The sequence below is a fragment of the Triplophysa dalaica genome, chromosome 6 (assembly GCF_015846415.1).
Source record: "Triplophysa dalaica isolate WHDGS20190420 chromosome 6, ASM1584641v1, whole genome shotgun sequence".
Lineage (NCBI taxonomy): Eukaryota > Metazoa > Chordata > Actinopteri > Cypriniformes > Nemacheilidae > Triplophysa > Triplophysa dalaica.
In genome coordinates, this window is record NC_079547.1 from 11,465,592 (window position 1) to 11,489,080 (window position 23,489).

The 23,489-nt window shown below is 41.2% G+C and overlaps 1 protein-coding gene across 1 annotated transcript; it reads left to right on the forward strand.

The window, feature by feature from the left end:
- The first annotated feature begins 5,698 nt into the window (after positions 1-5,698).
- LOC130424984 (uncharacterized) lies at positions 5,699-8,236 on the forward strand. The gene is made up of 6 exons (XM_056751013.1): positions 5,699-6,516; positions 7,031-7,133; positions 7,278-7,498; positions 7,607-7,651; positions 7,779-7,975; positions 8,096-8,236. The coding sequence occupies exons 1-6, from the start codon at positions 6,432-6,434 to the stop codon at positions 8,234-8,236; spliced, it is 792 nt and encodes a 263-aa protein (XP_056606991.1). The 5' UTR covers positions 5,699-6,431.
- The last annotated feature ends 15,253 nt before the right edge of the window (positions 8,237-23,489 follow it).

A 23,489-nucleotide genomic window follows, 5' to 3' on the forward strand; every position in this document is an offset into this window, starting at 1 on the left:
TCAAACTTTAATTTACTATTCCAAAAAGAAAGAATTCGCTTACTTTCAGTTAATAACTGTTTAAAGGTATTGTCAGTATAAACACATAAAACTGGTTGTATGTTCAGGCAGACGCAGACGTCGCGTTCAGTGAGACGCAAACGTCACGTTCGGCAGTTGGGCGAGTCAAGCAACAGACGCAGACGTCACGCTCGGCAGACGCAGACGTGACGCTCGGAAGACGCAGACGTCGCGTTGAGTGAGACGTGTGTGTGCTGGGTAGTTATTGTTTTGGACCGAAAGGGACGCCATATATACAGACGTCACGTAAGAAATTAACGTGTAGATTACGTCTTTGAGATATATGCACAGAGAACGTGCGTCTGCCAAAACGCCTGGAGAACGTGCGTCTGCCTAAACGCCTGGACAACCTATATCTTGTGACAATTAAACATGTTTTTTTAGAGTAAGAGTAAAGTAATTATGATTTTTGGTTTAATCAAATGTTTTAAAACTAGTAATTGTTACACTCCCTGAATTTTAATAATTATTCAACAATAAAATAACGATTTTTACAATTTTTCAAAAGAATAAAAAGTTACAGCTACAGAAGACCTCATTGAAATTGTGTAATTTAACGGTTCTCCACTTCATCTCTAATGACTTTGTGATATACAGAAATTTTAAAAATCACTTGTAGGCTATGTGTTCCCAAATCTTTGTTCTCTCAGATCGCAAGCTAGTTTAAATAGTATTTATTTAAATAGTATTTATTTAAACATTATAAACAATAAAGCCAGATATTCTTAGAATTTAGATACCAAACGGCAAGACTCAATAGAACATTTTTCTGTAACACCAGTGCCCAACAGCAGCCCAGTCCTTCCTCCTTTTTTGCGGTGAAAGTGATTTGGTAGTCCCATATAACTTGTTGCTGCTGTCATGGCAATATCAGCTACCTTAAAAAATATTCAAACTGAAATTCACACTGAATGATTATAATACATGATGACAAAAGCCCAAAATGTCAGTTATCAGTTATTATCATGATAAACAATTATAAACCCTCCATATCTGAGTATTGTATTGATTGCAAGAACATGCTCCTAAATTGAATGTTAAGTGTTTTAACTTTCAAATTATGCTTAGTTTTTGATGGTTGATTAGATATTAAAACAGTGGAAATAACACTATATACACTTTAAAAAAAAACTCTGCACGTATAAAAAATGTCTTGTCTCCAAAATTACTTAACAAAATTACTTTGTTACTTAAATTAATTTATTTAATTAATTAACTCCTGAGTTTTTTGAGTATTATTCCAATAGGATTTAACAGCATTTGGAGTTGACATCACAACCATTAATTCCATTATTTTCTATTGTTTTTTGAGCAGGGTTCTATTCCTTTTTTTCAGTAGGCCTGGTCTTATATAAAAGTAATAAAATGTACAATATATATATTTCCGACCTAGTATAGTAATAGTAACTAATAATAGTAAAGGTAAAGATGCATAAAATGGAAAAACTCAATAAAGTAGCATGTAAGCTAGAACTATACCTCAAATGTGTAGGCTACTTAATGGTTGGATTTCAAAAGTGATAGAATAAAACTTGACCATCCAAAATGAGCTGTATGTATCATAAAATTTGCTGATGACTTCATTTGATCATTTTATTTTGCACTATTCTGTAAAAAATTTTTCCAGTTGGCATCTCAACCCAAAATGTCGCTACAGAAGCGCCTCCTAGTGGCTGATATCCTAAAAAGCACCCAAGGTTCGCCTCTGGTTCTCTACTGTATCCTCGTTGGTTATGGTAATGGGGATACATAAAAAAAGAAAAACGGAAACAAATATGTCACAGTTAGAAGGAAACTATGAATGGCTCCAATTACAAGTCAGAAAATGTTCACACTGAACCATCTATTCGTAGGAAGAGGAACGGGATATAACCTCAAATTTCCACAGATAGGTTGTGTAACATCTAGGGAATGATTAGAAAATATTCCAAAATAAAGAATGACCGATTTTTATCCAGAAATCAAAAGTTGGTCAAAATTATTTAATGAATAAAACATATAGCCTAATATGGTTACTGTAGTAAAGCTTTGCTTTTGATTCACAGACTTTGGTTAAACATGCATTTCTCCAATTTTTGCTTTCTAGTGTGACAGTAGCATAATAGCCTTCACTCTGATTATAGTCAAAAACACGTTAAGACGAATGAATGTTGTCCACACATTGGCGAGTCTGTAAGCATAGCTAGTTTAGACGTAAAGACGCACGTACGTTCTCCACACGCATGTGTACACGCACGTCAACACGTCGCGCGTTCTCCACACGCATGTCTACACGCACGTCGACACGTATGTGAGCTTGGTCAGTAAAGGAATGATACAAAAGGAGCGCCATATTTGGACCCTTAGGAACGCCATATAGGAACGCCATAAACTGCACTTTTATCAAAAGGCATCTTCTGAGGTAACTTTCCGTCGCTCCATTAGCACGCGCTAATTGCTCTATAACACTAGTAACGTTAGCATCGGCAGTGAGGCTGAATCAAGTAATTCACGAGCAATAAGCCTCTTCAAAAAGCAGAAAATGTGGAATATAAGCATATAACATGATATTTATATATTGTTTTTCTAAAGGTTATGATGATAAAATAAAAGGTTTCATTGGAGAGATGATTGAAGGTGTTTTCCTGTGCTTCAGCATAAGACTTTCTTTAAGTGTTTAGGATTTTGATTTATAAAGTTTAAAACGGTTGGCTATTTTCTGTACACGTTTATATTATTTGAAATAATCAACTTATTAAATGATTTAATGATTTTTACCAATTTCTTGAACATGGAAGATCTAAATAAGACTTATTATACACGATTTCTAGTAGATTGGTTTCCCAAAATAAAGTGTTGTGATAAAAGTGCTGTTTTCCTTTTATTATTTTAAGCTTCAGAACCCATATGTCAACTGATTCTTTTACTTTCAATTTGGTGTGTACAGAAATGTTAATATCGATACAAATGCATTCAAGATATATTTTAGTCATTATAATAAATAGTGGTGTCAATTAGAGAAAAGCATTCATTACGTTATTTCCTCACTACCTTCTATTGTTTTACTTCAATTAAACATTTTATTTTAGTGAGAAACAATGCAGATTTCTTTGCTTATATTTAGCAAGGATGCCAACATTTTGTCCACAACATTAAATGGATAGTTGGAAAATATACAGTATATCTCCTGTGGTGTGACAATGCAATTTTTAGAAAACTAAAATATATATTTTTTTCAAAATTTTGCTTTCAAACCATGGAACACTCGGTACAGTATATTTTTTAACTACTCGTATAGAAAGACAAAGATATTTTTTATGTACTAAACCAACATTTTTATTTGTTTTTCTCTGTTGTCTGTTTCTGCAGGTAAGATAAAGAAAACCACATCAGGTAAGAACATGGATCAGCGTAGTCTTAGAAAACGAGCAGTGAAGCGGGTGAATTCTTTACTTGCCTCCTTTGACAATGAGTTAAAGGCCTCTGGCAGTAAAGAATTACAATCTACTGAAAGTGCAGAGAATGTGACAATAAATGTCTTTAATAAGCAGGAAGATTCGGTGGAAGATCAGCAACACATTTCTGACAGTGAAGATGATTCCCAGAATTATGACATAGAAAGTGTCCATATACCACTAACCGAGTCTTTGTGTGATTGGGCAGTTCATTTCAGGGTGTCCCTAGTAGCTCTGACTGCACTTCTGGCCATTTTGAGAGTTCATCATCCTTCGCTACCAAAGGATGCTAGAACTCTTCTCCATACAACTACCTCCTACAGTATCCAAGCTGTTGCTGGCGGTACTTGCCACTACATCAGTATTTTGAAAGCTTTTGCAAAAAGCATGGAACAAGTTTGGTGTCATATTCCAAACAGGCATGAATTTAAATTGCAGCTGCATGTAGATGGATTACCTTTGTTTAAGAGCTCCCCTGTGCAGTTCTGGCCAATCCTTGGCTTGCTACAGGGTGTTGTGAAGAAGCCAGTTCTCATTGCTCTGTTCTGTGGCAATTCAAAGCCAAAGTGTCTGGTTGATTATCTTAAAGATCTTGTCAGTGAGTTAAAAGCACTAAGCCAAGGATTTGTTTTCAAGGGGAAACAGTGCTGTCTAAAAGTCACCTCTGTCATCTGTGATGCTCCTGCAAGAGCGTTCATTAAAGGAACAAAAACTCACACTGGTTACTCAGGCTGTGATAAGTGTGTCCAAGCAGGTGTTTATGTCAAACACAGGATGACATTTCCAGAGGTCAGTAGCCCACTCCGGACCGATCTGTCTTTTAAAATGATGTGTGATGAGGACCATCATGTCACAAAGTCTCCTTTAGTAGATGCACAAATAGGCATGGTGTCATGCTTTCCTCATGACTACATGCATCTAGTTTGTCTTGGGGTAGTGCGTAGACTGTTGGATTTATGGATAGCATCTGGCCTTACTCTGTCGCTTGTCCTCTCGTCAGATGGAGATTATCTCTAATGAACTTGTATCCTTAAGAAGTTTCATTCCCATGGATTTTGCCCGTAAACCCAGAGCACTTTCAGAAAGGCTCAGGTGGAAAGCCACCGAGTTGAGACAGTTCTTGTTGTACACAGGTCCAGTGGTCCTTCAAAATGTGTTGTCAGCTGCAGTGTACAACAATTTCATGTTATTATCTGTTCCCATTTTTCTTCTTGCTAGTCCATCATTGTCTGCACATCTTAACCACTTGGCACACACACTACTTGTGTCATTTGTGACACACTTTGGTGAATTGTATGGTCCTGAATTTGTTACTTACAATGTTCATGGGCTGACCCATCTTTCAGAGGATGTTCGAAGACATGGAAATTTGGACCTTATAACCGGATTTCCATTTGAGAATTATTTAGGCAAGATGAAAAAGATGATAAGAACTCCGCACCATCCATTAGCCCAAGTTATTCGTCGAGTCTCTGAAATGGATTCTTGTACAGAGAATGATGAAGTTTCACATGGAAAAATAAAGCTGCAAAAGGAGCATTACTCTGGCCCAGTTCCTCCCTCTATAATGGGCACACCAGTACTTCAGTACCAGCAGCTTGTTATGGAAGGTACCAAAATTAATGTGTCAAGTGAAGGAGATAGATGTGTTAAGATTGGTGGCTGCATTGCTTTGATTGACAATATCCTCTAGTCCCAGGACAAAATATATATTGTGTACAGGGAATATGAATTAATGGAACCATTTTTTGACTATCCTCTGAATTCACTGCAGTTGGGAATCTACCTGGTTGGCCAAATCTCGTCTTGCCTAAAAACAATTCAGTTATTTGAACATGTTGAGAAATATGTGAGGCTTCCAAAACAAGACAAATTTGTTGCGGTGCCGCTACTCCACTTGTGCCAGTGATTTCATGTATACCTTTGCATATGCACAAATTCTGCTGTGTCTCTTATTTTATGTTAAAGCTGCAAAATTCTGTTTCAATCTTCATTTTTTACATTCCTTGACAATTTACTTTACATTCTTGTCATTTACATGGTCCTTGTTGTTTTAAACAGCCTACAGACTTAGTTTACCCAAAAATAAAAATTCTGCTATCATTTAGTCACCCTTTTGTCATTTGTCATGTATGACTTTTTCTTCTGCGTAACACAACAGAAGATATTTTGAAGAATGCTTGTATAAGAAAACCTTCGGTCCCCATTGACTTGTATTGGTTTTGTGTCCAAACAGTAGAAGTTAATGGGTACCACCATTTTTTGGTTTACAACATTCTTCATAATGTCTTTTTATGTGAAAGTCATACAGGTTTGAAATTACAAGGGGGTGAGTTAATGATGACAGAGTGTTCAGTTTTGGGTGAAATAACCCACACGATTTCATTATTATTTCATTATTGCTGATTATTGACTTACACCGTATCATCCATGATGTTTGTCTTTCTTCAGTTGAAGAAAAATTTAGGTTTTTATCGTAATTTTCTCCATGTAATGCAATTCAGCTGAGGCCATTGTGTTCGAAGATCAAAAATACAGTTTCAGTGCAGCCTTCAGTAAATTACTCAGTTGATGACTGGTATAATAGTAGACAGTGATTAAAAAGCTGAGCTGAAACTTTATTTTTGACTTTCAAAATAATGGTCCCTGTAAAAAGGAATCCATAAACTTAAAGTAATTAAATATTGTGTGACATTGGGGTGAGTAAATAATCAGTTAAATTTGGCAGAGTAATCCATTATTAAAAAATGTGGGGGTGTTACTTTAATAATAAAAAAAAACAAAGATATGTTTATACAGTGTATGTACCTGTAGAAATTGTTTTACATAACAGATATGTTCACGGTTGTCGAATTTATTGAAACCCACGAGGTGGAGCTGGTCCCAGCCATGTGGGTAGAGAATGGAGAGTGATGTTGGCCTAATTCTCTAAGAGGCATGGCCCTACACCAGGCCATCAAAAACCAGATGGCTCCTCATCTTGACTGGGACCGATGGGATGTCCGAACAATGTTTTCAACAGGTAAATTTGACTTTAATCCTAGGTTTCTCTTATTCTGAGGCATTGTATATTGATGACTATTTGGTAAGGTACATTATTGCTCATTTGAAATGTGTTACTCTGCTTGGTTAATCTCTTCTTTCTATGTCATTAGAATATAGGTTGTCTGCTCAGCAGTATAATTGATGTTAGGCTGATGTTGGGCTCAACACTGTGGTTCCTATAGTCATTGTTTGTGAAATTCAAAATCTAAGGTAGCAGTCAAAAGTGTAGACACACTTGACAAAAATGTCTCTTTTGATCTTACAGATTTCATAAAATCAGAAGGTGTATATTTCATTATTGAATTACTTCTATCAAGTAATGTGTAAGAAACAACTAAAGAGTCCAGCATAGACATTAATTATTCCCAGGTTAAGACCTGAAGTAGCTGAATGATAAAATGCCAATAGTACAATTTAGCAAATTCAAATTAAATGGTTTCAACTCTGAAGACGCTAAAATGTAACAGAGTTAACTAAACTGTATTTTACAGACAGCTATGAGGAGGGCAGGAAGAAGGCCAAAGAGGCGGAGACCTGGTCAGACCTCCAGACAGATGCAGAAGTATCTGGGAAAAGACTACCAAGGCGTAAAACGTAATTGTTTGCCAGATCACTATTGGTATTTTCTGATTTTTTGAGGCCATATTTAATGTCTAAGTTTTAGTTAAATATTGTAGAATTTGGCAATAGTGAATGTTTTTATTAATTTAGATAAATTCATTTTTTTAATTAAAATAGGAAGAGTGTACGGATTGGCCCTCCTGGAGGTCATGCTCGTTGTTCCTTGGACTCAGAGGATGAGTATTCCCCACCAACTAAACAAATTCATCCACCGGCCCCCATCATAAACTTTCCTACAGTCACCCCAGCCACCACTTTACCAGCAGAAGCACGAGCAACACCACATGACTCCTTCACAGAGATGCTGCAGAACTGGGAGCCAATGGACGAAATTCCACGTGAGTATATTCTTTTGTGGTTTGGTTTAAGATTTAACTTCTTTGGTAGGTATTTATTTTGTACAACTGGTCCTAAATCCATTTAACACAGTTTTCTCCTATTGCAAGGGTGTCAGACATCCCGAGGAACGCCCCAGCAATCTTCAGAAACAGGTAAAGCCAATGGTTATTTCCACTCAGTATTATTCCTAATCTATACAAATTATATTCCTATGAAATAAGTTTTATTGTTTTTAAGTGTGTGTATAATTGTTTTATATTTTTTTCTTCTTTGTCATAGCCATGCTCAGGGAGGTATTAACTAAATTAGAGATGGTCTTGGACCAACAAACAACTATCCTGAGATTGCTGCAGCTGCGGGAGGTTCAAGTGCAACCTTTCGATATTGAGGAAAGTTCTCTGCCCCTCAAAGACCTTCCTCACCTGCATAGTCTGGAGGAAAGAATGCAACAGAGCCCGGAATACAAGCAAAAACTAGTAAAATACAATTTCATTTATTTAAAAAAAGTATTTTTATAACTTAAATTGACACACAAATCCTTGATGTGAACAAATGACTACTGTAATAACTATGACCAACCTTGAAAACTGTTAAAGGTGAACTGGTTGGGGCTAATTGGCGGGACAGATGTGCGTGACTGCACCTGGCGCATACTGAAAAGGGTGATAGCCAACTCACTGGCAAAAAACCTCAATTGGAGAGGAGTCAATGGAAAGACATCGCTTATGTTTTTTTAATGTAAAAAGAATGATTTTGGTGGGTGGGTCATTTTTTTATTTAGTTTTTCTGAAAAATTGTAAATAAATGTGTTTATGTTGTTTATGTATGTGTGTGTCTGGCGTGCGTACGTACGTGCGTTCGATGAAACGTGTTTGTAGCTGAATAGGTTCATGTTTTGTAAGACAAAAATAGATTTTTCTTGTTTAATTAGTTTGTGTGTGTGTGCCTCTGTGTAGTGTATTTGTAAAGTCTGCTGTATTTGTTTATTGTTTTCATATGTTCAGATTACAATGTATTTTGTTAATGTTTAGTACATTGTCATATGTTTTTGTTTAATGTGTTCATATTGTTCTGTGTTAAATTTTAATAAAAGCCCTTACTCTTTTTACACAGTTAAATTTGCATTTTCCTATAAATAGAAATACATTTACCCGTTAATGGGCCGCATCTGGCCCGGGGACCAAGCCGATGATGGCAGAACAAAGGGTCTGGGCCATGCCTGGGCCAGATCGAGTCACTTTACACTGTGCTAGCCAGATCCGGGCCATAGCAGTATGTAAGAGTAGTTTTACAGTGTATGGGCCTTGTCTGGCCCAGAGAAAATTTGTTGTGTCCATTTTCAGTGGTTGGGCCAGTTTTGGGCCGGGGACCCAGCCAGAACTGGGCCAGAACTGAAGCACATATGCGCCCAGTGGTGGGCCAGACAAATTTTGCTAGCTGGGAGTGGTCTGAGCTGGGATGGTCTGATGGTCATATTTCTCTTGGCTGGTGGTGGAATTGCCTTAGATGGAGCTGGGATGGTCAGTCAGTCTGCAGCTGTAGCTGGCGTAATCTCAAATTGGGCATCTGTCAGTCGTCTGGACATGGTGGAACTTCTTCCTACCTCGGGATGGGCATCCCGAGGCAGAGGCGGAAAGAGAATAAAGAGAATAATTAGCGTAGCTGCTGTTCATTAACTGTGCATTAAGTGAAGGCTTGGCTGAAAAGATGTGTCTTTAATCTAGATTTAAATTTGGAGAGTGTGTCTGACCCTCGAATAGTATCAGGAAGGCTATTCCAGAGTTTAGGTGCTACGTATGAGAAAGCTCGACCCCCTTTGGTGGATTTTGTTACTCTAGGTGTTGTCAAACAGTACAGTGAGAGCAATTCAAATGCGTCGAGCAATCTGCAGTTGAATCGCTCTCGCGTTACTTAAATCGCATACGCTGATAGATATGCGCAGCATCGCATTAAATTGAACGCATCTATTCCCAAAGACGCTGATTAGCTTGTTCAGGTGTTTAAATAGGAGTTCGGGCTAAACTCGGCAGGAAAATGGATCGCGCTGTCCAAAGTTGAGAACCACTGATATAGGCCTACATTATACACTATACCAGGGCTATTCAAATCTTACCCTGGAGGGCCGGAGCACTGCAGAGTTTAGATCCAACCCTGATCAAACTTGCACACCTGTGATTTTCTAGCGATACTGAACAGCTTGATTAGCTTGCTCAGGTGTGTTTGATCAGGGCTGGAGCAAAACTCTGCAGTGCTCCGGCCCTCCAGGGTAAGATTTGAGGAGCCCTGCACTATACATATGGCCTCCTTTCATTTCCGTATTGTCGACTTGTTTTTTTTTATAAATATTTTTTATAAAATAGACATTTAGAACACAAGTAATGCATCCATTCAATTCTAGACCTTACTTTTTTGTAATTGTATATTTCCTATCATGCTTGCACATAATTCATATTATAAAATACATTAAAGCTTTTTCTATTGTGAAAGTAGTTTTTCACAGCCCTTAATAGTATTTTCTTGATATTCTTCAATGATGTTAAAGATATAGGCCTTTGCAGTAGTTATATCTACTGTTAAAAATACTTTATCTGATTTAATAGGAACGTCTGGAGAACATGCGTAATAGCTTTAACGATCAAATATTCTATCCCACACTGTTTGAACAGTGTGTCTCAAATAACACAAGCCCATCATAGGCTACAAGTAGCTGTACATGGGTCAATGACAAATAAGAAAATGTCAGGTGGTGCGACCATATATTAATTTAAAATAATATACATTTAATGTATTTAGCACTGAGTATTTTTCCCCTCATATATAAGAAATTTAACATAAAATCATGCCAAAATATTCTATTAAGAATTTTATTGAGAAAATTAACATTTATTTCTCAGTTTTGTTCTCTGTTTGTATGTTCAGACGGTTGCACCACCTGACATTTTTGGTCTTTCAAACACCAAAACTCAAAAAATCTATTGAATTTCAATAAAATGAAAAGGGTTTCTTATAAAGGACATATTGTAGATCCATTTGATATATGACATGTAATTATTCAAATTCTTTTTAGGAAAATAATGAATTTGGACACAAAAAATACATGTCACGTCATTGACCCACATGACCCATATCTGCGTAGCCTATGTGGGCTATTTAAAATAAGTCAAGGCAGACACGTTAGACCAATATCGAAAGCCAACAGTATCACAATTCGCGTGCTTTGGATCTCCGTATAAATATAAAACGCCGGTTTCTTAACGCCGCCAGGCGTTAAATAAGTATGGAAAGCCGTTTGGGTCATATTTCGCCATCAACCAGACGCCTGGTGTTCAGAAGACGCCTGCTTTTACGGCGTTTAAGACATACAGACGCCTGCTTTTACGGCGTTTAAGACATGCAGACGCCGTAAATTACGGCGTTTAAGACATACAGACGCCTGGTGTTCAGAAGACGCCGTAAATTACGGCGTTTAAGACATACAGACGGCTGCTTTTACGGCGCTTAAGACATACCGACGGCTGCTTTTACGGCGTTTAAGACATACAGACGCCTGCTTTTACGGCGTTTTAAATGCAATGTGAAACGCCGTTCATTTCGGCGTTTGAACTTCCATAGTACGCCGTAAATTACGGCGCTTCCGTGTAACAAAGACGCCGTAAAAAGCGGCGTTTTCTATAATATTAAAATCAGCCCAGCCTTTTCTACACAGTCCCGCCCCTCCACTGAACAGAAAGACATGTGTAGTAGAATGTCGATCTGAATAACGTTTCCTGTTTTTAACTTTATTGCGAATAATGCTTAGACTTTCATAATGTGAAATTTTTCCATTGGACGCGTTTATCCTCCTTTTCGTTTATCATATGTGTACGAGCGGCATACTTTAGAGCGAGTACGTTCATGACACTTCGTGCGTTTATGTTTGTGAAATTAATTGACTTCGTGCGCGTTGTCATCATCCTCGGTGGCGTAGTGGACTGCGTGCGCAGCAGCGGAACTTCATCTCTTTTACCGATTGGAGTTCGACTCCGCGATCCGACAATATTCTTCATTCCTTTTGAATAGTTCTATTGAGTCATGTCTTTAAATGTTGGAACACTACCTGTTGATTGCAACTTATTAAATGACAAGAAACGCTTATTACAAGCCAACGGTCTAAGGCCTTAATGCATGCAACAGCTGCGGGCTAAGTCTGCTTACTGTACTGTGGCTGTTGTGAGTATGTTTTTATTGATTAAAAATTATTTCCCATCTACGAACCCGTTTGTATTTCCATTTACATATAGACTGCACATGCTGCATGCATTCAGTATAAACCCCTATAAGCATTTGACGATCAAAAATCTAAAAATGGAGGAGACTGTTCACATACGGAAACAATAAGGGAAATTCTGACCAAAAAATATATTGTTGGGTTATTATTTTATAGCAATTTTTAAAGGAAAATATGGGCCTGTTTTATAACTTACTTATTGGTAAATACAGAACAACAAGCAAAAAATGTGCAATAACGAAAGTTATAGCCTACGCATAGCCATCTTAAGCTAAATTGTCAAACAAAAATTAAAGCCAATTGATTAGGCTGTTTAATGCACATTTACGGATTCTCAATTACAAAAAAACTAGAAAATAAATTAAAAAAAATGTACACACAGTCGCCTAACTGTGCAGAACGTAAAAGGTATGCAACACAAAAGCACTGGATATTTAGGTTATAATATACGCTCCATCCACATCGAGCTGAGTTTCTTTATTGAAAAAATAGGTCCTTTGACGAGTAAAATAAATCATATCTAAATTAAAGTTTGTTTCTCATTCTCAGTCTGTTGATGTCGGCTGCGGAGAAACGGCTGACTACATAAATACTGCCTTCTTTTAGAGCTTGCTAAGCGATCATGTTTGTTAAAACGTTTTGTATTTTGGGATATCTATTTTGACGAGGCAGTCGACGCCGCGTTCACTTATCTTAGATTCCGTGTGGGACTTATGCATAACTGCATTATGTAAGTGATTTTTATTCATTTTCACGAATAATAAATAACTCCCTTAACTCTTATTTGCTTTACCAAATTATTTAGCCTTAATTATGCGTGCGTGTTGTTCTTTTCAGGAGGGTCATGGGCTTTATTATATTTATATAGGCTATTTTATAATTGATGGTAATGTATTAATATAATCAATTTATAAATGATTGCAAAATTTAGATGTTTAATTCAAGATGTTTGGTGTCAAACCAAGAGTTAGAAAACTTGTTCATCATCTCCAGCAGGGTGGATCCATGTATGGACTGCTCACTGGCCCTCCCCAAAAGATCATCAGACAGCTGCAGCTGAAACAGAACGCTGCTGCTAGGATTCTGAATAGAAAATCTGAGCACGTCAGCCCAATCGACAGGTCACTATATTCCGGTTACATTTAGAATCATTTTTTAAGGTATTTTTAGGCTACTTGACTATACGTCACTCAATGTCCAATAGAACCCAAATGCATTGCAGATATGCGCATTATAAAATAACCAACAGACTACTCAGATCATTAGAATCAAGTCAGTTAGAGATAACAAAAGTTGACTCAAAACAAGGTACGTCAGCGTTAAGAAACTATATGCCACCTGAACCCGCAGGCATCAGATGCTCTTCAATATTAGCTACTTTTTCATCCAGATTAATTAATTGAATTAAACATCTTAATTTTGCAATCATTTATAAATTGATTATATTAATACATTACCATCAATTATAAAATAGCCTATATAAATATAATAAAGCCCATGACCCTCCTGAAAAGAACAACACGCACGCATAATTAAGGCTAAATAATTTGGTAAAGCAAATAAGAGTTAAGGGAGTTATTTATTATTCGTGAAAATGAATAAAAATCACTTACATAATGCAGTTATGCATAAGTCCCACACGGAATCTAAGATAAGTGAACGCGGCGTCGACTGCCTCGTCAAAATAGCCATCCCAAAATACAAAACGTTTTAACAAACATGATCGTGTCATGACTTGTAGGGAAAACAGAGGGTCGGAGACTCAAATGCAGGAAATCTGTTTATTCTTGTACAGTTCACAAACAATGTTAGAGGAGAATGAAGATCTGAGTCTCTTCGTGAGTGTGTGGGGAGAAGCCTCTACCCACCGACACTCACGGTAAGAATTCGAGGATAATCCGAATTGGATCTCTTGAGTCCTCCAGGGTGAACACTCAGCGGGGAGGAGTCTCGACCCGCCGGTAGAATCCAGATGCCTCTGATGTACTTTAAAGAAGAGGTGCTGGTAGTGTGAAAAGCGGAGATCCGGAGCGCCAGAGAACACTAGGAGATATAGATAGTAAATAATAACGAGACAAAAACACTGGAGCTGTGACGAATCCGAGGAGCGGAACAATAGAGAAACTAGATAATATAACAAGACTTTAACAGCACTAGACACGCTAGACTGAGGCAGTCAGAGCTGGCATATAACACGCAACGGTCTGACGCTGGACGAGAGCAAACGAGGGATTTAAATAGAGAGGAACAATTAGCGAAAAATGATAATAAGACAGTAAATAATGAGGAACCAGGGGAGAGTACTAATGGGAACAAGCTACAGGAGTGTGGGTGATGAGGTGATGGAAACCCGGTGAGGGGAAAGCCCGATGAGGAGACACGGGGGGCGGGGCCAGTGACGTAGACACTAAAACACGTGGAGGATGACAGAACTATTCTCCACAAATAGACAAAACACATACAAGACCATGACAAAGACTGGGATCCTGACAGTACCCCCCCCCCCCACTGGCGCCCACTGGGCGTCTAGGGAGGGGGCTCACCTTGCCTCCGGTGGAAATCCACGATCAGAACGTCACGAGACGGGATCCAACTCCTCTCTTCTGCACCATAGCCCTCCCAGTCCACTAAGTACTGATATCCCCGACCACGACGGCGGATGGCCATCAATTTCTTGACAGTGTATGTGGGCGATCCGTCGACGAGGCGCGGGGGGGGAGGAGTGGGGCGTTTGCTAGCGGGGTTGAGAGGGGATGTGACAACAGGTTTAACCCTGGAAACATGAAAAACAGGGTGAATGCGACCAAGACTAGGATGAAGCTTGAGCCGGACGACCACTGGATTAACCACCTTGGTGATGCGGTATGGTCCAATGAACCTGGGAGCCAACTTGCGAGAGGGCACCCGGAGAGGCAGGTCCTTGGTGGATAACCACACCCGCTGACCACACACAAAGGCTGGAGGAGACAACCGGTGGCGATCGGCCGCTGCCTTGGTCTTCTGAGAAGTTCGGGCCAGAACCTCTCTGGCCCTCGTCCAGGTGCGACGACAGCGCTGAACGAAGGCCAGAGCAGAAGGAACCGCAGCATCGAATTCCTGAGATGGAAACAAGGGAGGTTGGTAACCCATAGAACATTCAAACGGGGACATACCTGACGAGGATACCGGAAGGGAGTTGTGGGCATATTCTATCCAGGAGAGCTGTTGACTCCAGGAACCGGGAGATTGTGATGTTAGACAGCGGAGTCTGCGTTCGAGATCCTGGTTGGCTCGCTCGCACTGCCCATTGGTCTGAGGGTGGAAACCAGGAGACAGACTCGCTGAGGCCCCGATCTGTCTGCAGAATTCTTTCCAAAACCGGGAGGTGAACTGAGGACCCCTATCGGACACAACGTCAGTGGGCAACCCATGCAGGCGAAAGACGTGGTCCACCATCAGTTGGGATGTCTCCCGGGCGGAGGGAAGCTTGGGCAGGGGAACAAAATGAACCGCCTTGGAGAAACGGTCCACCACCGTGAGAATGACGGTGTTGCCACCAGAGGGAGGTAAGCCAGTGACGAAATCTAAGGCAATATGTGACCATGGGCGGGAGGGAATGGGAAGTGGGCGGAGCAGACCAGTGGGAGGACGGTTAGAGGTCTTACATTGGGCGCAGACCGGGCAAGCCAACACAAACTGACTAACATCTGAGGCCATAGATGGCCACCAAAACCGCTGGCGGATGGAAGCCAGGGTTCCCCGGTTACCTGGATGGCCGACCAGCCTGGAAGAATGACCCCACTGGAGGACCTCAGAACGCAGTGCAGCAGAGACAAACAGTCTGCCCACTGGACACTCCTTCGGCACTTGCACCCCTCGACCGGCCTGCTCTACTCGTCCCTCGAGATCCCAGACGGCAGCCCCGACCACCATCTCCTTGGGAAGGATGGGGCTGGTCGAGAACTCCCCCCCAGAGACCTCGAAGAGACGAGAGAGAGCGTCAGGTTTGACATTCTTGGAACCTGGCCGGTATGAGAGAGTGAAGTTAAACCGTCCGAAAAAGAGTGCCCAACGGGCCTGTCGTGAATTGAGTCTCTTGGCTGAACGGATGTATTCGAGATTCTTGTGATCCGTCCAGACCAAGAACGGCTGCACTGCTCCCTCCAACCAGTGACGCCACTCACCCAAAGCCAGGCGAACCGCCAACAGCTCTCGGTTACCAATGTCATAATTCCGTTCAGCAGGGCTGAGGCGATGAGAATAGAAAGCGCAGGGGTGCACCTTCCCATCTTGACTAGAGCGCTGAGACAAAACTGCACCTATCCCAACATCAGATGCATCGACCTCGACAATAAACTGTCGTTCGGGTTCTGGAAAACAAAGCACAGGAGCAGAGACAAACCGGGACTTAAGATTATCAAAGGCTACCTGAGCTTGGGAATTCCACCTGAACGGGATCTTGGTGGAGGTTAATGCGGTGAGCGGTACGGCTATTTGGCCGAAACCCCGGATAAATCGCCGGTAGAAGTTGGCGAAACCCAGGAACAGCTGGAGGGCTTTACGGGTGTCGGGAATGGGCCATTCGGTGACAGCTCTGATCTTGGCGGGATCGGGGTTAATGCCTCTGGGAGAAATTATATGGCCAAGGAACGAAACTGTGACAGCATGGAATTCGCACTTCTCCGCCTTCACAAAAAGTTTATTCTCTAATAGTCGCTGAAGAACCTCCCTGACGTGTCGGGTGTGTTCCTGGAGAGAGGGGGAAAAAATAAGGATATCATCCAGGTACACAAAGACAAATCGGTTAATCATGTCTCCCAACACGGCATTTATGAGGCCCTGGAAAACGGCAGGAGCATTGGTCAAACCAAACGGGAGTACCAAATGCTCATAGTGCCCCGAAGGAGTGTTAAATGCCGTCTTCCACTCATCCCCCTCCCGGATGCGGACCAGGTGATAAGCATTGCGAAGGTCTAGTTTAGTGAAGACCTGGGCTCCCTGCAAGAGTTCAAAGGCGGTAGACATGAGAGGCAAGGGGAATTTATTCTTAATAGTAATCTCATTCAAACCTCGGTAATCAATACAGGGACGCAGGGAGCCGTCCCTCTTCTGAACGAAGAAGAACCCAGCACCGGCCGGGGAGGAGGAATGGCGAATGAGCTCAGTCTGTAAACATTCATTAATATATGTGTCCATGGCCTCTCTTTCAGGAGCGGATAGAGAGTAAAGACGCCCCTTGGGCGGAGAAGTGCCTGGGAGGAGGTCTATGGGGCAGTCGTAGGGATGATGCGGAGGAAGGGAGGCGGCTCGTGACTTGCTGAAAACGGCGCGAAGATCGTGGTATTCCTCCGGAACCCCAGACAAATCAATGGCCTTGACCTGCAACACAGGAGACACAGAGACAGGAGACAGAGCAGAACCAAGACAAGACACGTGACAAGAAGGGCTCCAGGCCGATACAGAATTCTTAACCCAATCAATATGAGGATTGTGCTGCAACAACCAAGGATGCCCCAATATAAGGGGAGTATTGGGTGAATCGAGGATGTACAGCTCAATACACTCATAATGATTTCCCGAAATAAAAAGCCTTACGTGAGGGGTGATGTGGGTAATAGTAGCGAAGCAAAGGCCTCCTAGTGTTTGGACACGGATGGGATGAGCGAGAAGCTTAACAGGAATCCTCCACCGGGTTGCAGTGACGGCATCAAGAAAGTTTCCTTCAGCACCCGAGTCGAGAAGAGCCTGCCCAGAGTGACTACGTCCGTCGAACAGGATGCGAAACGGAACCACAGGACGGGAAACAGGAGAGGATACAGAAATGGCGCCCACCCGGACTCTCCGCTCTACGGGTGGGCGGGATCTTTTAACGGGCACTGAACCACTTGGTGACCGGACTTCCCGCAATAGAAGCATAGCCCCCCTAGAAGACGTTGTTGTTTCTGAAGCGGCGAGAGACGTGAGCGACCCAGCAGCATAGGCTCCTCCTCTGCAGCTCCGGTGGCTCTAGTGGAAGCGCTGACATCTCGGGCTCGCCAAGAGGTGGGTGAAGGCTGCCGGCGTCGGCGGTTATGCATACGGGTCTCAACGCGGAGACAAAGGTTGGTGAGAGCATTCAAATCATGTGGTGTCTCGAGGGTAGCAATCTCGTCAGCTATCGAAGAATTCACTCCATCCAGAAAACGAGCACGCAATGCCTCCTCGTTCCATGAGCAAGCGGCCGCCAGAGTTTGGAACCTTATAGAATAGTCTGTGATTGAATTACGACCTTGAGTGAGACGTGAGAGTTGAGCGGCTGCCTGCTCCCCTTGAACAGTTCTGTCGAAAAGTCTCGTCCTCTCAGCACGAAAGGTCGCAAAAGAGTAGCAACAGGGCGCTTGAGAGTCCCACACAGCTGTTCCCCATTCACGTGCACGACCTGTCAATAGGGTTAAAACAAACGCCACCCTAGATTCCTCTGAGGCGTAACGGCGTGGTTGAAGGGAAAACACCAGTTCACACTGGGAAAGAAAAGGACGGCAGGCGTTAGGATTTCCATCATAAACCGGGGGGCTATTGACGTGAGGCTCTGCATGGACAGAATCTCCTCGGGCAGAGGCGTTGGAAGAAATCCGGCTCCCCGCGAGTTCCCTGCGAAGCTCGGTAACGAGATTGGTGAGGTCAGTAACCTGGGTTGCAAGAATTCCCACATCTGGGCGGTGGTGTTGAGCCGAGTAACCTGCTGTCCAAGGGCGACTCCTTGCTGCTGTAAGGCATTGCGTAACGGGTCCATTTCCGCTGAGTCTCTAGTATGGTCAGACCGTTCTGTCATGACTTGTAGGGAAAACAGAGGGTCGGAGACTCAAATGCAGGAAATCTGTTTATTCTTGTACAGTTCACAAACAATGTTAGAGGAGAATGAAGATCTGAGTCTCTTCGTGAGTGTGTGGGGAGAAGCCTCTACCCACCGACACTCACGGTAAGAATTCGAGGATAATCCGAATTGGATCTCTTGAGTCCTCCAGGGTGAACACTCAGCGGGGAGGAGTCTCGACCCGCCGGTAGAATCCAGATGCCTCTGATGTACTTTAAAGAAGAGGTGCTGGTAGTGTGAAAAGCGGAGATCCGGAGCGCCAGAGAACACTAGGAGATATAGATAGTAAATAATAACGAGACAAAAACACTGGAGCTGTGACGAATCCGAGGAGCGGAACAATAGAGAAACTAGATAATATAACAAGACTTTAACAGCACTAGACACGCTAGACTGAGGCAGTCAGAGCTGGCATATAACACGCAACGGTCTGACGCTGGACGAGAGCAAACGAGGGATTTAAATAGAGAGGAACAATTAGCGAAAAATGATAATAAGACAGTAAATAATGAGGAACCAGGGGAGAGTACTAATGGGAACAAGCTACAGGAGTGTGGGTGATGAGGTGATGGAAACCCGGTGAGGGGAAAGCCCGATGAGGAGACACGGGGGGCGGGGCCAGTGACGTAGACACTAAAACACGTGGAGGATGACAGAACTATTCTCCACAAATAGACAAAACACATACAAGACCATGACAAAGACTGGGATCCTGACAGATCGCTTAGCAAGCTCTAAAAGAAGGCAGTATTTATGTAGTCAGCCGTTTCTCCGCAGCCGACATCAACAGACTGAGAATGAGAAACAAACTTTAATTTAGATATGATTTATTTTACTCGTCAAAGGACCTATTTTTTCAATAAAGAAACTCAGCTCGATGTGGATGGAGCGTATATTATAACCTAAATATCCAGTGCTTTTGTGTTGCATACCTTTTACGTTCTGCACAGTTAGGCGACTGTGTGTACATTTTTTTTAATTTATTTTCTAGTTTTTTTGTAATTGAGAATCCTCAAATGTGCATTAAACAGCCTAATCAATTGGCTTTAATTTTTGTTTGACAATTTAGCTTAAGATGGCTATGCGTAGGCTATAACTTTCGTTATTGCACATTTTTTGCTTGTTGTTCTGTATTTACCAATAAGTAAGTTATAAAACAGGCCCATATTTTCCTTTAAAAATTGCTATAAAATAATAACCCAACAATATATTTTTTGGTCAGAATTTCCCTTATTGTTTCCGTATGTGAACAGTCTCCTCCATTTTTAGATTTTTGATCGTCAAATGCTTATAGGGGTTTATACTGAATGCATGCAGCATGTGCAGTCTATATGTAAATGGAAATACAAACGGGTTCGTAGATGGGAAATAATTTTTAATCAATAAAAACATACTCACAACAGCCACAGTACAGTAAGCAGACTTAGCCCGCAGCTGTTGCATGCATTAAGGCCTTAGACCGTTGGCTTGTAATAAGCGTTTCTTGTCATTTAATAAGTTGCAATCAACAGGTAGTGTTCCAACATTTAAAGACATGACTCAATAGAACTATTCAAAAGGAATGAAGAATATTGTCGGATCGCGGAGTCGAACTCCAATCGGTAAAAGAGATGAAGTTCCGCTGCTGCGCACGCAGTCCACTACGCCACCGAGGATGATGACAACGCGCACGAAGTCAATTAATTTCACAAACATAAACGCACGAAGTGTCATGAACGTACTCGCTCTAAAGTATGCCGCTCGTACACATATGATAAACGAAAAGGAGGATAAACGCATCCAATGGAAAAATTTCACATTATGAAAGTCTAAGCATTATTCGCAATAAAGTTAAAAACAGGAAACGTTATTCAGATCGACATTCTACTACACATGTCTTTCTGTTCAGTGGAGGGGCGGGACTGTGTAGAAAAGGCTGGGCTGATTTTAATATTATAGAAAACGCCGCTTTTTACGGCGTCTTTGTTACACGGAAGCGCCGTAATTTACGGCGTACTATGGAAGTTCAAACGCCGAAATGAACGGCGTTTCACATTGCATTTAAAACGCCGTAAAAGCAGGCGTCTGTATGTCTTAAACGCCGTAAAAGCAGCCGTCGGTATGTCTTAAGCGCCGTAAAAGCAGCCGTCTGTATGTCTTAAACGCCGTAATTTACGGCGTCTACTGAACACCAGGCGTCTGTATGTCTTAAACGCCGTAATTTACGGCGTCTGCATGTCTTAAACGCCGTAAAAGCAGGCGTCTTCTGAACACCAGGCGTCTGGTTGATGGCGAAATATGACCCAAACGGCTTTCCATACTTATTTAACGCCTGGCGGCGTTAAGAAATCGGCGTTTTAAAATTAATACGGCGATCCAAAGCACGCGAATTGTGATACTGTTGGCTTTCGATAGACCAAGAACGTCCTCCACGCGCAATTCACGCGCAATTCACACGCACGCAGTCACGTCTGTGAGCTTGGTCAGGAAAGCAACGATACAACCCGAGCGTCATAGGGGTCTGCCGGTACACGAAAAACGCATGCGCAAATTATAATTCTGTTTTGCGACGATTTACGACACTGCACGATCTGTTCCACGATTTGTACCGCGAGACTTTCAATCACTCACAGCGAAAGAAAAGAGAAGTTTGCACTTTGATAAAGGTTCAAATTGCCACCTATACGTGTCAAGTGAACCAATTCATTGAAAAAAAATCTTATTATGAACAATCTTCACAGTTAAGAATAGCTATAAAATTAAATTAACATCAATAATAATTTCTTAGCACAATTAACAAGTGGATAACATTTTTAATAATTTATTTTGTGATATTATAATAAATATCTCAGCTGGGTATTTTGGACAAATTCAGCTTTATTTCTCCCCTTATCATTATTTACAGTATAAATTATGACTCAAATTAATTCAAAGTCAATTATTACTATTATTTAGATTATTGAAGAGATTATTTAGATCATATAGATAGATACATTAGTGCACTGGTTCTCAACTGGTGGGGCGCGCCCCCCCAGGGGGACGCGGACACTTTCCCGGGGGGGCGCGAGTAGGCTACAGGATGGGAGAGAAAAAAAATGAAAAAAAATATTTTTTTTTACATTTTTTTTATCACTAAACTACTTTCATAAAAGTTATAGTTTTGTATATACATTACTCCTGAATAAAAATGTGTTTGGACTGATTTAAAAAAAAGAGTTTTGAACAAATTTGATTGGTTTGTGGAAAGTGAGCGCAAATGCAGGTGAAAAGCGGTTTTATAAAGCGAGTCATTGAGTTGTTCATTCAAACGATTCGTTCAAACGGCCGATTCATCAAGAATGAGACAGATGTTTGTGCATGGGTCATTGAATCCATGACTCAATCGATTCGTTCAAAACACTGAATCATTCAAAACACGATTGATTGTTGCTGTGAGATGCGCTATGCTGTGATCTTTGTTTGGATTCATCGGATCTATTTTCGCTGCTAAAATAGACCGAAACAGTCATTATTTCGTCTAAAATGTAAGTGACTTAATATTAATAACTTGTTTGTTGAACTGTCATGTGAAATCAGTGTCACATTTTCAATCGTGAGGTGATGATAAATTAAGTGATGGTCAATTGTCAGCTCTCTTGGTCGTCAGGTCGTGTGATGCATGTTGCTGAACTGTATTCAAAAGTTATAAATATAAAACATTTAACTGCAGTATGTCAATTTAGGTTATTTGTGTGTGCTGCGCTCATAGACTTTAGAAAACGGCGCTCATTTGTTTGATTTCTCCTCGAGAAGCTGCGCAAGCCTTAAAAGTCCGAAAATGTCGTATTCGTTTTCTCATATTCGTCATTTGGTGGCTCTCAATTGTCAAAAACACCCCTCAAAATATTTGCTACGGATGCGAAAAATGCAGAAAATCGAACCATCAAAATTATTTTTTTTGACGGGCGGAAGTTTCAGAGGCTGCAAACATATAACTCAACTCAACTCAACTCAACTTTATTTATATAGCGCTTTTTACAATTTTCATTGTTACAAAGCAGCTGTACATGAGACACATTTAATACAAGTATGAATTCTAAAGCAGCCCCCCCGGCCAGGCAGATAGTGCAAAACAATATGCAAACGGTGGTGAGGAACCCAAAACTCCCATCGAGAAAAAAAACCTCAGGGGAACCCAGGCCCAACCAGGGGATTCCAGTTCCCCTCTGGCAAAAGCTGCTGCCTCTGCACAAGCTCATCAGTGCTTGCACAACAAGGCTTAATAAAAATATAAAAATTAAAGATTATCATTAACAATCTAATAGCATTTGAAATGTTGTAGAAAAAAAACAAAGTTGTCGCGTCCTTTATCCAGCTCTATCCTCTTAGCACTTGTCAGGTCACCGCTTCCCATTCTCAGCTCTGCCATCAGGTCTGGGCATGAACTGCATCCTGCGGTAACCTTGGAACAAAGAGACAAGACTGGCTGAGAGTAGAGTACTGTTCTGCACTCTTTGATGCAACAAGTACATCATTTGTTGTTGGATGTGTTCCTGGTTCCGGTTGATCTAAATAATGCAGCCTAAATCCTCTGAGGATTAATATTATGGAGGTGTAGTGTATGCAAGATTAAAAAGATGAGTCTTTAGTCTAGATTTAAACTGACAGAGTGTGTCTGCCTCCCGGACCGTGCAGGGAAGAATATTCCAAAGTTTAGGCGCTAGATAAGAAAAGGATCTACCACCTGCACTTGATTTTGAAATTCTAGGTATTACCAACTGACAGGACCCCTTAGAGCGTAATGTACGTGGTGGTCTGTAATACAATAGAAGTTCATTCAAATACTGCGGCGCTAGACCATGTAGGGCTTTATAGGTAATAAGCAAGATCTTAAAGTTAATGCGATGCTTTATAGGTAACCAGTGCAAGGTTG

Coding starts and splice junctions, on each gene's coding strand:
- LOC130424984 (XM_056751013.1), top strand. CDS start 6,432: ATGGCCCTACACCAGGCCATCAAAAACCAGATGGCTCCTCATCTTGAC. Junction 7,134..7,277: donor AGACTACCAAGGCGTAAAAC/GTAATTGTTTGC, acceptor TAATTAAAATAG/GAAGAGTGTACGGATTGGCC. Junction 7,499..7,606: donor GCCAATGGACGAAATTCCAC/GTGAGTATATTC, acceptor TCCTATTGCAAG/GGTGTCAGACATCCCGAGGA.